This window comes from Hemitrygon akajei, chromosome 11, assembly GCF_048418815.1.
Source record: "Hemitrygon akajei chromosome 11, sHemAka1.3, whole genome shotgun sequence".
Classification (NCBI taxonomy): domain Eukaryota; kingdom Metazoa; phylum Chordata; class Chondrichthyes; order Myliobatiformes; family Dasyatidae; genus Hemitrygon; species Hemitrygon akajei.
The window spans coordinates 56345426-56361383 of NC_133134.1; the positions used below are offsets into that span (position 1 = coordinate 56345426).

The 15958-nt window shown below is 39.1% G+C and overlaps 1 protein-coding gene across 4 annotated transcripts in view; it reads left to right on the top strand.

Moving 5' to 3' along the window:
- ern2 (endoplasmic reticulum to nucleus signaling 2) overlaps window positions 1-15958 on the top strand; it is a 95563-nt gene that overhangs the window by 53448 nt on the left and 26157 nt on the right. For all 4 annotated transcript variants that reach the window (XM_073060916.1, XM_073060919.1, XM_073060917.1 and 1 more), the window contains exons 7-13: window positions 2818-2919; window positions 3097-3358; window positions 3896-3974; window positions 4220-4388; window positions 5409-5527; window positions 6750-6935; window positions 13069-13336. In XM_073060916.1, the coding sequence (XP_072917017.1) occupies window positions 2818-2919; window positions 3097-3358; window positions 3896-3974; window positions 4220-4388; window positions 5409-5527; window positions 6750-6935; window positions 13069-13336 (1185 nt within the window). The remainder of the gene's footprint in view (window positions 1-2817; window positions 2920-3096; window positions 3359-3895; window positions 3975-4219; window positions 4389-5408; window positions 5528-6749; window positions 6936-13068; window positions 13337-15958) is intronic.

Below are 15958 nucleotides of genomic sequence, written 5' to 3' on the forward strand. Positions count from 1 at the left end.
GTAAAGAGACAGTACACTGTTGATGGCAAGATCCTTAACAGTTTTGATGAACTGAGGTGTCTTGGGTCTAAGTTCATAACTCCCTGAAAGTGGCTATATGGGTTGATAGGTTGACAAGGGCAGATGGCATGCTTGCCTTTATTAGTCAATAAATCATGTTCAAGAGTCAGGAAGTTATATTACAGCTTTATAAATCTCTGGTTAGGCAGTGTTACGAATGTGCCACAACTCTGAGGGGCCGAAGGGTACAAAGTCGCCCCCTCCTTTTTGAGAATCGCAAGATCGCTATTAATTCGGGTCTGGGACCCAGGAAATGAGAGAGAATCCACAAGGTTTGGAATGTGTCCTGGCCTCAGCAAAACAAAACCACTGATAACGGCTATTGTCTCTTGGAGACGGAATTGTGTATTGAGTACTGTACTATTCATTGAAGCCCCCCAGGGGACGACCAGAGTGGGCTGGTTGAGGGATTGCATCATCCCAACCTGATTGACATCTGAGACCCCGTGAGTAAGGATAAAAGAGGGTCTGGGGGAACAACCCCTTTAGACGCACCAGGAGAAACGCTAGAGATCCCGTGACAGCGTTTAATAGCGACAGCCGGTGAGGGCTCGCGTGCGTCCTCCCTTGCCAGGGTTGGCGGGCTCATCACGGAAGAACGACTTAGCTAAAGGAGAGGCCACGAGTGAACGGCCACACCAACGGGACTCCTGACGGATCGAAATCATAAAAGGAAAGCCGGCAAGTTTTTCTCCCAAAACTCTCTCTCTCTCCAACCATTGCAAACCCAGCAGTCCCCAAAGGCTGCAGCCTGCATGAACTGAGTGAACTTTATATTTCCATCGGACAATACATTATCCCCTAGACAACGATAGAGCGTATTTCTTATTGATTATTATTATACCCGCACTTTTAGATTTAGTATTGACGATGTATATTATCTGTATATTTGCATTGATATTATTTTTGTGTATTTTTACTAATAAATACTGTTAAAAATAGTACCATCAGACTTCAACGGACCTCTCTATCTTTGCTGGTAAGTGACCCAGTTACGGGGTTTGTAACAGCAGCATCAGGAGTATTGCATTCAATAGTGGTCACCGCATTATAGAAAGGATTGTGAGGCTTTGGAGATGGTTCAAAAGATGTTTACCAGGATGCTGGCTGGATTAGAGGACGATAAGCAAAGGTTGGACTGTTTCTTTTTTTCCTCTGGAGCAACGGAGGCTGAGAGGATATCTGATAGAGGTTTATAGCGTCATGAGAGGCACAGATAGAATTGGAGTCAGTTCATTTTTCCCAGGGATGAATTATCTAATTCCAGAGGGCATGCATTTAAGGTGAGAGGAGGTAAGTTCAAAGGAGATGTATGGGGCTCATTTTACACAGAGAATGTTGAGTGCCTAAAAGGCTCTGCCTTGGGGCAGGAGTTGGGGTGGAGGCACATAGAAGTATTCGAGATTCTTAGGTAGGCATGTGAATGTGCAGAAAATGGGTGAACATGGACATTGCGTAGGCAGAAGGGATTCATTTAGTTGAGTGAGCAATTGGTTACTAATTTAATAGTTAGCACAAGATTGTGGGCTAAAGGGCCTGATCTGTACAGTACTGTTCTCTGTTCTGTTATAAAGTACAAATTTTTATAGTGAAATGATTGTTACTCCGCATCTGATGCAACATTAAAAAAACACAATAAGCATAACTAACACAATAAAAAAACAAAAGATCACAATAAATATAAAAGCAATTCTATAAAACACAATTCACAAGTAACTTATATGCATAGACTGAAGGTATGTACATAAAGTGAAGCTAGGTGATGTGTATTTAGCTATGGTGGGGATTAGTAGGGTGGGTTAATGGCTGAAGGTGTAATTAACCTGACGGCTTGGGAAAGTGACTGCTTTTGAGTCTAGTGGTCCTGTCATAGATGCTACGTAGCCTCTTCCCTGATGAAAGTAGAACAAACAGTTAATAAGCAGGATGGGTGGGATCCTTCATGACATTGCTCACCTTTATACAGCACCTTTTTGTGTATATGTATCCTTGGTGGTGGGTAGATTGGCACTGATGATGTGTTGGGGAATTTTAACGGCCCATTGTAGAGCCCTTCTGTCCACCGCAGTGCAGTTTCCGTACCATGCAATGACACAACATGTTAGGATGCTCTCAAATGCGCATCTGTACAAGGTCATGAGTAATGGTGTGCATAGAGCAGCTCTCTTCAGTTTCCTCAGAAAGAAGAGGTGTTGTTGAGTTTTCTTGAGTGTGGAGGATGTGTTCTGTGACCATAAGAGGTTGTGCTACATATGCACTCCCAGAAGTTTGAGATTGCTCACAGTTTTCATTGTGATTGCTCAGGTTTGGGTGTTCATCACTGTTGTAATGAAGATAACAAGCCAGCTATTTGGACCAAACAAAATCCCACAAACAGTGTTGTGATATTGACCAGATAATCTGCTTTAATTAAATCAATTGAGATGTTACTACTGACATTAGAGTTAAGTCCTCTTCTCATCAAAATCATGCTTTTACATCCACCTGAGAGAGTAAATAGAGCTTAAGTTTAATATCAAGCAAAATTCAGTACCTTTGACAACACACCACTTCAGCATTACCACTCTGGATTTTGGTCTCAGGTACTGAATTTTAATTTACAATGTCCTAACTTGGAATTCAACTGTCTGAGCCACAAATGGCAAGACCAATATTCTGACAGCAGTATTTAATCCTCTGTAAAACTTCCTGCTTTATATTCATGAAGAATAATCTTGAAGCTGTGTAGTGAATGTTTTCTGATGCTTAACTTGACAGAGTATATGATCACCATGTATGATACCAAGACACGTGAAATGTACTGGAATGCTACATACTATGACTATTCTGCTCCTTTATGCAATGAAAATACAGACTATAGTAAGTTTTACATTTTTAATTCTAAAAATTAAAATTTAATTCTTCCACTTTTTCATGAGCTCACTGCCAACTAAAATTTATTGAATGCCATAATATGAGTCCCCTTCCTAAATTAAATTTTGGCCTCTCGTTTGCAGAAGTTATTTATGGTAGTTGTTTTATTTATGATTTTCACAGAAATGGCTCATTTTGCATCAAATGGTGATGGTTTGGTAGTGACTGTAGACAGAGCCTCAGGTGATGTCCTTTGGATGCAGAATTATGGATCTCCTGTGGTAGGGATGTTCATTTGGCAACAAGACAGCCTTCACCAGATTCCTCACCTCAATGTTGCCATGGAAACATTGCGGTACCTCACCTTTAACTCTCAGGACATCCGAATGATAAAGTGGAAGTACCAGTTTGCGAAAGAGCCGTCCACTACAAAGACCCAATTGGTGTAAGTGTTGCTTTCCAAATCCCAATTTTAACACTCTATTGGAATATATCCAAGCTTATATTGCCTGTATATGAGCTTCTCCATAACTTTGTAGACTAATTGAAACAGGTTTTACTTGAGACCTGGACACTTTAATGCCATACTCTACAAGATTGGTCTAGAGTACATCCTGATACCTGAATGTAGTGATGTACCATAGACTGCTGGCCAAATCACATCCTGAATGTGGACATTGTAGCCATCAGCTAAATCACTGAGCTTGGAAAGTTGTTCAGTACACTTACAATGCTTCTTAATAAAATATCATTGACCTTTGGAGTTTCGTTCTACACACTTCTGTTCACTACACCTATCATTCAAGCATTGCGAAGAAATGCTTATGCCTAGTTTTATAGTTTACTTTTTATACAGCAGCCAGATTGATAAGTTCCATTAACTAAAGTCATCCTTTTTCTCTTTTGTGCAATAAAATAATCAGGTGGTTATATATTTTCCCAATGGTTAAACATGCTTTGCTTTTTTATTTTCTCATTGCAGTCCCACAGTTTATGTTGGGAAACATGAATCTGCCTTCTATGCCTCAACATCGCTCGTCCATGAAGGAGTTGCTGTAGTGGTAAGTTCACAACTCTAAGAGTATTACCATAGTTAAAGTGCCTGATATGGATTAGCAGCATGGTTGGGAACCAAACAGTCTCTGCAAAATGCGCAAGTGCTATCTTAACAATCTGTTGGTTTTTGTAAGGATTGGGACAAAGTCCGTCCCTCGTCTTTTATTGATTTTCTCATCTTTAGAAAATGTTGCATGAGAGTTTGTTTTAATCTAAAAAAAGGATACAGAACATACTGCCTTTTCCGTAGCCTCGTGGAATCCCCATGTCAATGGTCGTACATGTCAATGGTCCCACAACTGATGATGTCACTGTGCAAGAGCAAGGCGCTTGTGAAAGAACTCCAAGCACTCGAGTCAAATATCCCCCGGGGAGTATTCTTGCATCTGGTAACGTCGAGAACCAATGGCTGATCATAGGTGCGTAAATAACCTCCCAGCTGTTGTAATGAGCAGGCAACACATGATCTTTGGCCAGAGTGTGTATTAGTTAAAAAGCAAAGTCATGTCCAACTCCACTGACTTTCAGCTGTAATACACAGATTCTTATACAACACCTGTTTCAATACTCAATGAGCTCCCAGCTCTAGTAGAGCTACATGGAAGGCAATGAGCAGATGTGAATTAATAAACTTTAAAACAGGCAAGTTGCAAAAGTGTCAGTGTAGGCGTTGAAACTTCTAATATGGAATTTGAAATAGAGTTCTTTGGCCCAAAAATATTAAGTAGCTACAATTATCTCTTGTCTTCAATACATTTTGTTTTAGGCCACTGTTAAAATAGCAACTAATGCAATTTCATTAAAGTGGTTTGACTCCTTTTAAGTAGTAGAATCAAAACGGTCTTTAGAGTTTCCAGTTTTGGAGCAGAGGTGTTTTGGATGATTTGACATCTCCCTATTATAATTGGATTATGGTATCTTTGTATTTGGAACAAAATGTAAATGTAGTTACATTCTTTGAAGCTAAACTTAAAACACATTATGCATTCATATAGTAGTTAGCAAATTGCTGAAAAGTTGAAATGCAATAATTGCAGTTGGCTACAGAATAATCATGAACCAATTGATTGGTGCAGTTCATATTCCTGTAAGCGGATGAATAATCACACCGTTCCATGTGGAATGTGCCAAATGTCAGATAGTAGTGAGGGGCTGGTGGCTTGAGGCTATGGTATGCAGCTCTCATTTCAAGATTCAAGATTGTTTAATGTCATTTTCAGTACACCAGTGTGAAGGAGAATGGAGTAATTGTTACTCTGGATTCGATGCAGCACAAAATAAAACAGCAATAAAGAACACACTAATAATTATCGGCACCTTTCTGTATATATGTCCTTGATAGTGGGTAGGCTTTACTTAAAACCTTACTTATTCATTATGCTTGTAAAAAGTCTTCTCACTAAAAATATATCAACCCATTCGGTGTATGTTATTTCCAGGTCATCATGAACTCCCCCCAGTTGCACACACTACAATCCTGAGGACGTTTCCGGAACCCGTGAAGAAGAAAAATGAGGCTGTCATCACAACAAAGACCAGCACCAGAACTATTGATGAAGTATGCTGTAAATAGTTAATTTCTGTCTTTTGCTGATTTATACCCTGCCCTTTTGTCCTTCACTCTGTGAACTATCTCAATATTAAAATGTTTGAGGTACTTTAAAAACAAAACCTGCAAGTGCTGGAAATCTGTAATGAAAACAGAAAATGCTAGAAATATTCAGGAGGTTTGCCAGTGTCTGTGGAACCTTTGACCCAGCACGTTTCTAGAATTAGGATTAGTGTAAATGAGTGCCGGGGAGTTGGAGGAAGAAACCAAAACAGCCAGTGAACCAGGGACATCTTATAGAGAATCTCCACACAGGGTTGAACTTGAGTTGCTGCAGCTCTACTAAATTTACTTCCCCTGCTGAGTGTTTCCACCATTTTCTGTTTTATTTGGGTCACAATACAACTGATTTAAATCAAGGCACAAGAGAAATGCTGGAATAATTCTCTTCCTACACTGACTTAGATACTCTAAAGACCAGGCCATTACAAGAGTTTCTTCACCTGTCGTGACTTGTTACTGCATGATGCTCTCCATTGGGCATTCCCAGTGATTCTTAAAAGCAATGCTTGGAATCCATAATCTCTTCTAAACAGAAAGAGAATTAATATAGATACAGCATGGAAACAAGCCTTCTAGCCTGATTGCTCCATGCCAACCAAGATGCCTACCTATACTAATCCCATTTTCCTGCATTTGGTCCACTTCCCTTTAAACCCCGCATACCTGTGCACTTGTCCAAATGTCTTTTTTTAATGTTGTAATGTCCCTGTTTTTCCACATCCTCTGGAATTCCATTCTACACATTCGCAGCCATCTGTGGAAAATCTTGCCCCTCAGTTCCCTTTTAAGTCTTTCACCTCCCACCTTAAACTTGCGTTATCTAGTTTTAGACTCCTCTGCACTGTGGAAAAGCCACTATCTACCTATCTATGCCCCTCATAATTTTATAAACCTCTGTAGGTTAGAATAGAAAATATGGAATACATTCCTTTTATCAACTGATATGAAACTTTTATACCTGAAATTATAGATTGCTTCAATTTTAATAATCAAAATCATAAAATACACATGAAAAGTAGTTTACACAAGATCTCTGATAGGTTGAAAAATATCAGATAATTGTGCCTCATAGCAGGCAAAACCACAAATCATTTATTGAAAGATATTTAGTTATGTAGCAGCATTGCATATTTAATTTGTAAACCAAAATATTTGATATTCTGTTAAGTTTATGTCGCAGAATAACCAGATGCAATCAAAAGATTTTGATGAAAATTATCGGATAGACAATGAAGTGAAGCCAGAGGCTACAACAGAGACTGTGCCTGAATTTGGAAACCAGGACATTCTGACTGCAGTCATACTTGGTTTACTAGTAGGATGCTGGGTGGTGTTTCTAATCATCTATCCAAAGGTAAGTGATATTTTCAAAACAATTATGTCATGCACCAGTAATCTAGTGTTAAATTAGTTCTCAATTCAATCTCATTTATTCTTCTGATAATGACACGAGGTTTCTATTTTTAATAACAGGTTTAATTGTGATCTTATTCTCTTTGTCTCCGTGCTCTCAACATTATGTTATGGTGACTCCCAGCTCTCCTCCATAATCTGGTGTTGTGGTGCCTCCAACCCCACCCCCCCCCCCCCAACCCCCAGCTCCCTTTCTATATTTTCTGTTGAACCTTCTTCCACCCAGCTTCCATCAACCTGATGCTACAGTGATTCTAGTTCACCGCTGTTAGCCTAATGCTACACTGATTGTCTACCCTTTTGACCCCTCCCCTCCATTAATTGTTAGGTAATGTCATAATGGTCCCAAATTCTCTTCCATAAACCTAATCTTACCCCCAACTCTTTTTTTATTAATTTTTTTTATGAGTTTCTACAATGCGACAAAACAAAAAAAACAGTTTAAAAAAAAAGAGGTTTATACAGTGCAAAACAAACATGTCAAATGTACAGTTCATAATAATTAAGAAAAAGCACCATAATAGAATCGTATAAAGTTAGTTACCACCCCACCCTCCCACTACCTAACTCCAAGCCAACCTTACGATATATAAAAAAGTTAATCAGAACTTTTTATCACCAGAGCTCTATTTATAAAAAGATGGTATATTGCCTACTACCTAAGCTATAATATGTTTACACATCAAAAAAAACCCCGTAAATCTTAACCGTAAGAAGCTGGTAGTAAGGGATCTAAATGCAAAAGAAAAAAAGGAAGGGGTGCACCCCTAATCTAAATGGGAATTATGAAAATATTCAAGAAAAGGTCCCCACAGCTTTTGGAACTTTATGTCTGATTTAAGAAGTGAATAATTAATCTTTTCAAGGTCTAGGCAGGACATAATGTCTCTGAGCCATTGAGCATGAGTGGGAGGGGCAGCATCTCTCCACCTAAGAAGGACTGCATGTCTGGCCAAAAGAGAGGTGAAAGACAATATATGACGCTTGGTTGGAGTCAGATGCATGTCAGCTTCTCCCGAAGTACCGAAAAGAGCAATCAGAAGGTTAGGCTCCAAGTAGCAATTAAGTATATGAGATAAAGTTTTTAAAAATCTCTCCAGAATTTCTCCATGCTAGGACAAGCCCAATACATATGAATGAGAGAAGCCTCACTCCCTTTACACTTATCACAACAGGGACTAATATCAGGACAGAACCGCGACAATTTAGTTTTAGACATATGAGCCCTGTGTACCACCTTGAACTGTAAAAGGCAGTGGTGAGCACATAGAGAAGTTGAATTAACTGACTTGAGAATTGAATCCCAAACCTCATCAGACAAAGGAAAATTTAAATTGTGCTCCCAGGCAGTTTTAATTTTGTCGAAGGGGGCTCGCCTCAACATCACTAACATATCTCGAATAGTAGAAATTAAACCTTTACCCAATGGATTCATACGATGAAACAAATCCACAACATTTTTATTGGGTACTTCAGGAAAGTTTGGCATTAAAGGGTCAATAAAATGTCTAATTTGGAGATATCTAAAGAAATGAGTGTTAGGTAGGCCAAACTTTACAGATAGTTGTTCAAAAGTTACAAAGTGCTTATCTATGAAAAGATCTTCAAAGCACCTAATGCCTTTTCTGTGCCAATCTAGAAATGTTAAATCTTGCATAAAAGGCTGGAAATGATGATTATGTAGAATAGGACTAGAGAGAGAAAAACCGTGAAGCCCATTATATTTTCTGAACTGAGCCCATATTCTCAGAGTGTGTCTGATAACTGGATTAGCAATTGATTTAGGCAAATAGCAAGGAAGTGCGGAGATGGACAGATTCTTATTAGAGTTCAACTCCATTGCCACCCATGTTGGGCAGACAGACTAATTATAAAAGTAAGAGCAAAAGATAAGACAACGTATGTTGGTTGCCCAGTAATATAAACGAAAATTGGGCAAGGCCATACCACCTACCCTTTTAGATTTTTGAAGGTGAGCTTTATTTAGTCTGGGATGTTTGCCCTTCCATAGATAGGACAAAATAACAGAATCTAACAAGTCAAAAAAAGCTTTAGAAATAAAAATTGGTGAAGATTGAAATAAGTATAAAAATTTAGGAAGGATATACATTTTAACAACAACAATTTGACCTATAATAGACATGCACAAGGGTGACCACTGTGCTAAACTCTTGTTTTGTATGATTTAAAAGATTACTGAAATTTTCTCCAAAAAGACGCTTATAATTTCTTGTTACTGTAAGGCCGAGGTAAGTAAATTGATTATTTGCTATTTTAAAAGGGAGGTTATGAAATTCTAATAATTGTGCTTCTCTGTTTATTGGAAAGAGTTTGCTCTTATGTAAATTAAGATTGTATCCGGAAAGCTGGCTAAATTTGTTAAGGAGTGAAAACATTGGGAATGAGGAGGTAGTCGGGTTTGATATAAAATGTAAAAGATCATCAGCATAAATAGAGACTTAGTGCTCAGCAGCCCCCCCACCCCAATCCCCATCAATTCAGCACAAAACACAATCGCCAATGGTTCTATGGCCAGATCAAAAAGTAAGGGACTTAAAGGGCATCCTTGTCGGGTGCCATGTTTAAGATTGAAAGGTTGGGATTGCTGAGAATTATTCAAGATAGAAGCAGTTGGGTGTGAATATAACAATTTAATCCACGTAATAAAACTTTGTCCAAAATCAAATTTTTCTAAAACCGCAAAAAGATAATTCCACTCCACACAATCAAATGCTTTCTCCGCATCTAGAGAAATGACACATTCAGGAATCCCAGCTGAAGGTGAATATAAGATATTAAATAGATGCTGTATATTAAAAAAAGGAGACAATTTTTAATAAAACCAGTTTGGTCTTCAGAAATAATTAAGGGTAGAATGTTCTCCCATCTACGGGCCAAAATTTTAACATCAACATTTAGCAAAGAAATAGGCCTGTACGAGGAACACTCTATTGTATCTTTGCCTTTTTTCACTAAAAGAATGATACATGCCTCATTAAATGATGCTGGCAATTTGCCATGTTTAAACGAGTCAGTTAAAACTAACATTAGTTGAAGCAAAAGCAGTGAGGAAAATGATTTATAGAATTCTACAGAGAACCCATCAGGTCCAGGAGATTTACCAGACTGTGGTACAGAAATAGCTGAGGATATTTCTTCTAGTGATAAAGGTTCATTCAATTTTGCTTTAAGGTCAGGAGAAAGTGTACTGATATTTAAACTATTTATGAAATGTTCAACAGAAATATTATGATTTGCAGATTCAGAAGTGTAGAGTCAAGAATAGTAATTCTAGAACGTGTCATTAATTTCAGAATGATTCAAGGTAATGTTCCCAGTTTCCATTCAAATTTTTGTATTATGTTGCTTAACTTTAGAGCGTCTTAGTTGGTTGACTAAAAATTTACCGGATTTATCACCATGGATATAAAAATGGCTCTTACTTTCCAAAAGTTGGCGTTCATTTGGGTGAGTGGAAATAAGATCAAACTTAGTTTGAAGTTCCACTCATTTCTTATACAGCTCTGGATTTTTAGTCTGGGCATATAGTTGGTCTGTTGCTTTAATTTGATTGACCAGATCCAATAGCTCTTTATGGGTCTTTCTATTCAAATTCACAGTATATGAAATTACTTAGGTATACCCCTTAGGTATGCTTGCATAGCGTCCCAAACAACCCAACTTGAGGTTTCAGATGATGTATTAGTATTTTTTTAAAAAGTTATCTGGTCCTCCACAAATTTTACAAAATCATTATCTGACAACAAAGTCAGATTAAAACGCCAATGTTTATTCATTTGGGGAAAACCAGGAAGAATTATAGACAGGGTGACTGGGGTGCGATCTGATATCAATATAGTCACAAGAGCAAACAGATGGAATCAACTGATTATCAACTAAAAAATAATCAATCTAGTGAAAATATGATGGACATGTGAATAAAAGAATAATCTCTCACATTTGGATGGAGAAATCGCCATTGAAACCCCCCCCTGGCTTTAACCTGAAAAGTTGAATGGAAGTGCTGCCCCACCCATCTTGACATAAGATGAGAGTTATCAGAACTACAAATGTGTGTTTCTTGCAAAAATGCAATTGCTACGTTAAGCTGTTTAAGATGTGAAAACACCTTCCTTCTTTGAACAGGATGGTTCAATCCCTTAACATTCCAAATTACAAAATTCAGTGAACTAACCATTGTCCTTTAAAAAAAGATAGAGGATAGTAGGAATAAACATTGTCAGAAATTCGAGTAACAGCTCTGGGGCAAAAGTATAAAACAAGAAAAACAGGACAGAAATACATCCTGAATAATACAAATGTTCAAAGGTTATATGAATAGTATTGGCGTTAGAGTTCCCTCCCCTCCCCCCGCACCCACCGAAAAGCAGCAGCAAGCTCTTCAAAAAAACAATCATCCCATAATCCCACTTCCAGTTTCTTAACATCATCATCAGCTCCATTTTGCATCAAAAAAAAGAAAGCTTTTAGCACTACAAACTAAAGTTATACATAGCGAAAAGAAAAACCATTCCACCAAAATTTGTTAAGCTTAACTCAAGGTAATAATTCCAAAATAAAGATATGAACTAGTGTTTAACAAAAAATATAAAACCAAGTAAACAGATTTTACCCAATAACCTACCCGTGAGAAACTATGAAAAACAATTACTGACTTAAGAAAGAAAGGTCAGGAAAAAAAAACCAAAACAAAGTACTTCTCCACCAATATAAGTAATCAGACCGAATCAGAGGGAGTCGAAGCCACAGGGAGGTCATCAATAAATTTCTGGGCTTCTGAAGCCGAGTTAAACCACTTTTTGCCTCCACTAGTAAGAATTATTTGGAGGCAAGCTGGAAATCGAAAGGAAGGCCTGAATCCGTGATTATACAATTGTTTCATCACTCCTTTAAACTCGGCTCACAGACTCAGAACTTGGGGAGCATAGTCCTCGACAACATGAATTGGTTGACCCTTATATTCCAACTTCCCTCTCCGACGGGCTTCCTTAATGAGGAAATTTTTTGTCTGGTAGTGATGAAAACAAATAATTACTGGATGTGGCCAGTGTCCCGACTCTGGGATAGGCCCTAAAGTACAATGAGCTCTGTCTGTCTTGGGCGGAGTCTAAAGTATATCGTTCCCAAAAATCTCACATAGCAGAGTAGAGAAAAATTCGACAGAAGATCAATGTTCGATAAGCTCTGGCAAGCTGAGAATACGTAGATTTTGACGTCTGCTTCAACTTTCCAAATCAATAACTTTGGATAATAGCTTGCTGTTATGATCTCTCAAGTCGGAACAAACACTTTCCAGCTCTTTAAAACGGCAGTCAAACATATCCTTGGCAGACTCGAGATGTGATAAGCGTTGGGCATCATCCTCCACAATGGACTTAATTTGATCCAATTTCAAATTCACTGAACTGATAGAAGACTTAAATTCAGCTATTGCCTCCTGTCAGTGCTGCTCCAAAATCGAGATAATATTTTCGCCCGAGGGGCTGGCGGCAGGAACTTCTTTCTTCCCCAATTTGGTGGTCTTTGAAGCCATCTTAAAACAGGCGTATTCGCAGGCAGAAGGGAGAATAAAAAGTTTAACAGTTTGGAGTTTTAAAAAAAAGGGAGAGAAGGAGTGCAGAGATAAATAAAATGGAGTGATAGCTTTTAGCGACTAAACCATCGCCATCTGGACTGGAAGTCGGACCCCCAACTCTTTAAATTGAAGCTTTGTATCATGAACCTCCAATTGATATACACTGATCTGATATTAAACTGATGACAGTCTGCTTATTATTAAGCTGATTTTATAGTGCTCCAAAGCTCTTGGCCATTAACCTAATGGTACAGAGATTCCTTTGCCCCCAACCTCTACCTCAGTAAGTTAACATTGTTTACACCAGTGATAATGGCACCAGTCCTTCATTTAGTCTGGTGGAATGAGAGAAAGATGGTGCTTGGAATCCATTTAAGGCAGGTATTGGCTAAGTAATCAATCAGCCTATGTTATCCTGCAATATTTTGAAAGATCCCTTATCTGCTCTGAAGCTTCCTCTCTCTCCTTTCTGTTATAGAAGATGCGTCGGCAGCAGAAATTACAACAGGAACAACTGCAACAACACTTGGAGGAGAGGTTTCAGCTGCTTCAGCAGCAACCACCGCGCTCTGCTGACCAGATCAAGTTGGACTCTCCAGAATTCTCCAGTGAGGTATCTCAAACCTCCCTAAAAGAAGCCCAGGGACCCAGCACACCAAGTCATGACAGCAGTACCCAATCCTCAGAGCAAACTCCTGGTTACAGTTTATTCAATGGTACTGTTAGTTACGATGAAATAGTGGCTGGTTAGTATTAAGATTATCTATGTCACTTCTGCAAATTTGTTGTTTATTTTTCCAGAAAACAAACATCCTACATTCTTATCAGTCAAATACCGTAGATTCCGGATTTTAAGCCGCTACTTTTTTCCCACATTTTGAACAGCTTTGAACTTTGCGGCCTTTAATACGGAGCGGCTAATGCATTATTTTTTTTTTCATGCCGCCTCGTAAACATTTTGCCTCGTAACAGTAGACCAATAAAATTGATGAGTAGTTCACAGAGGTCCAATGAAATTGTACGATAAATCAAGCGCACTTTCACAATTAAATTATTGTAAATCAGTCATTTGTACTCACCCTCATCAACATGGAAAACACTCGAAGCATTGTGCTGCCTTATGGCAGTTATTTAGTTTATAATATTTTCGCTTAGTAATTCATTTTCTAGTTAAAGTTAGAAGAGTTTTAACTATATTTGTTTTCTGTACTACATCGCGGGATGCTATGACGTCACACCCGGTTTCGCCGCGTCTTGTGGGAAAACGCCGGTTTGCGATAAACAGGACGGCGGGGGGGAGCGGCATTACGCGAGCGGAGCGGCGGAGCCAAAACGCTGCTTTTAAGTTAAAGGCGATCAATAACTTTTCCTGGTAGGCTGCAGTATATATATTTTTTACCAGTCGTTAGGAGATATTGGAATGTTGTTCAGTAAAGAAGTATACGCAACGTATATTTAAAAGTAGCCGCGTTACGGGCACGGTTCGAAAAAAAGCATTTGCAATATGTATTTGTTTTTGTTACCATATGGATTTCATTAAAAGTTAAAAAATCCTCACGTGTAATATCTGTGTAAATATCTCATATTACAACGTGGGACACCTGCGGCCGAAAATCCGGTGCGGCCTAAAATCCGGTGCGGCCTTTACAAGTAAAAAATTGATTTTATTTCTAAAATTAGAGCCAGCGGCTTTTAATCAGGTGCGCTCTGTAGTCCGGAATCTACGGTAATCATTGACTATGCTCAGCTAAAGGAGGAGCTGAAAAGGACAATATTACAATCTAACTCTGCATGTTGAGACAAATGCAAAGAATGAACATCCAAACCTAGTAATAAATGAGCTGTCTGTGATACACTGTGCCTAGTTTCTGAAGAACAAGTTACTGTTACTTCCATGTTTCTCCTTGGATGACATTGACAAGCATTACAGGAGGTCATTTCTAATGTGGAGGTAATAAGATAACAAAGAGGAAGAAATTAAGTTGGAACATTTTCATTAACTAACATCTGGAAGGTGGTGAACTTATGACACTAAGAATAAGAGATAGCAGGAAAGAGTAGAATAGGTAGTCCATTTGTTACTAGTTTCTTAAACATTATTTTAACCTACCCTTTTATTTGCAACGAACTACGGAGTACCTGTACAACCTAAGTGTACTACCTCAGTAAGCTTGCAATGTTACGTGGTGGAAGTCTGGATGGATAGGCTAAATAAATGTAATCGAATATCTGTGTTTTGCTTTTGGACCCCTTATATAAGAAAGAATATACTGGCATTAGAGACAGTTCAAAAGAAATCACTGGGGCTAATTCCTGGGATGAAAGGTTGTATTGTCACAAGCTGCTGAAGAAACTAGGTCTTTATTCTTTGGAGTTAGAAGAATGAGTGGATATTTTATTGAACCATATAATCATCTTCAACATGAGCCTGGAGCAGAGAAGAGTACCCAGACAGTGGAAAACATCCTGTATTGTCCCGGTACCGAAGAAACCACAACCAAAGGAGTTGAATGACTTCAGACCTGTTGCCTTGACGTCGCACGTGATGAAGACCATGGAGCGGCTGATAATACAGAATCTGAGGCCACAAACCAGGCACGCCCAGGATCCTCTTCAGTTTGCGTATAAGGAGAAGGTGGGAGTGGAGGATGCTATCATGTATTTGCTGCACAAATCACTCTCTCACCTAGATGGGGCCAGTTGTGCTGTGAGGATTACATTCCTTGACTTCTCTAGTGCCTTTAACACCATCCAGCCCAAGATCTTAAGGCACAAACTAACGGAGATGGGAGTAGACTCTCACATGGTGGATTGGATAGTGGACTACTTGACAGATAGACCTCAGTATGTGCGGTTGGGAGACTGTAGGTCTGACACGGTGGTCAGCAGCACAGGAGCGCCGCAGGGAACCGTACTCTCTCCGGTCCTGTTCACCCCGTACACATCAGACTTCCAATATAACTCGGAGTCCTGCCATGTGCAGAAGTTCGCTGATGACACGGCCATAGTGGGGTGTGTCAGGAATGGACAGGAGGAGGAGTATAGGAAACTGATACAGGACTTTGTGATATGGTGCAACTCAAACTACCTGCGTCTCAATATCACCAAGACCAAGGAGATGGTGGTGGACTTTAGGAGATCTAGGCCTCATATGGAGCCAGTGATCATTAATGGAGAATGTGTGGAGCAGGTTAAGACCTACAAGTATCTGGGAGTACAGTTAGACGAGAAGCTAGACTGGACTGCCAACACAGATGCCTTGTGCAGGAAGGCACAGAGTCGACTGTACTTCCTTAGAAGGTTGGCGTCATTCAATGTCTGTAGTGAGATGCTGAAGATGTTCTATAGGTCAGTTGTGGAGAGCGCCC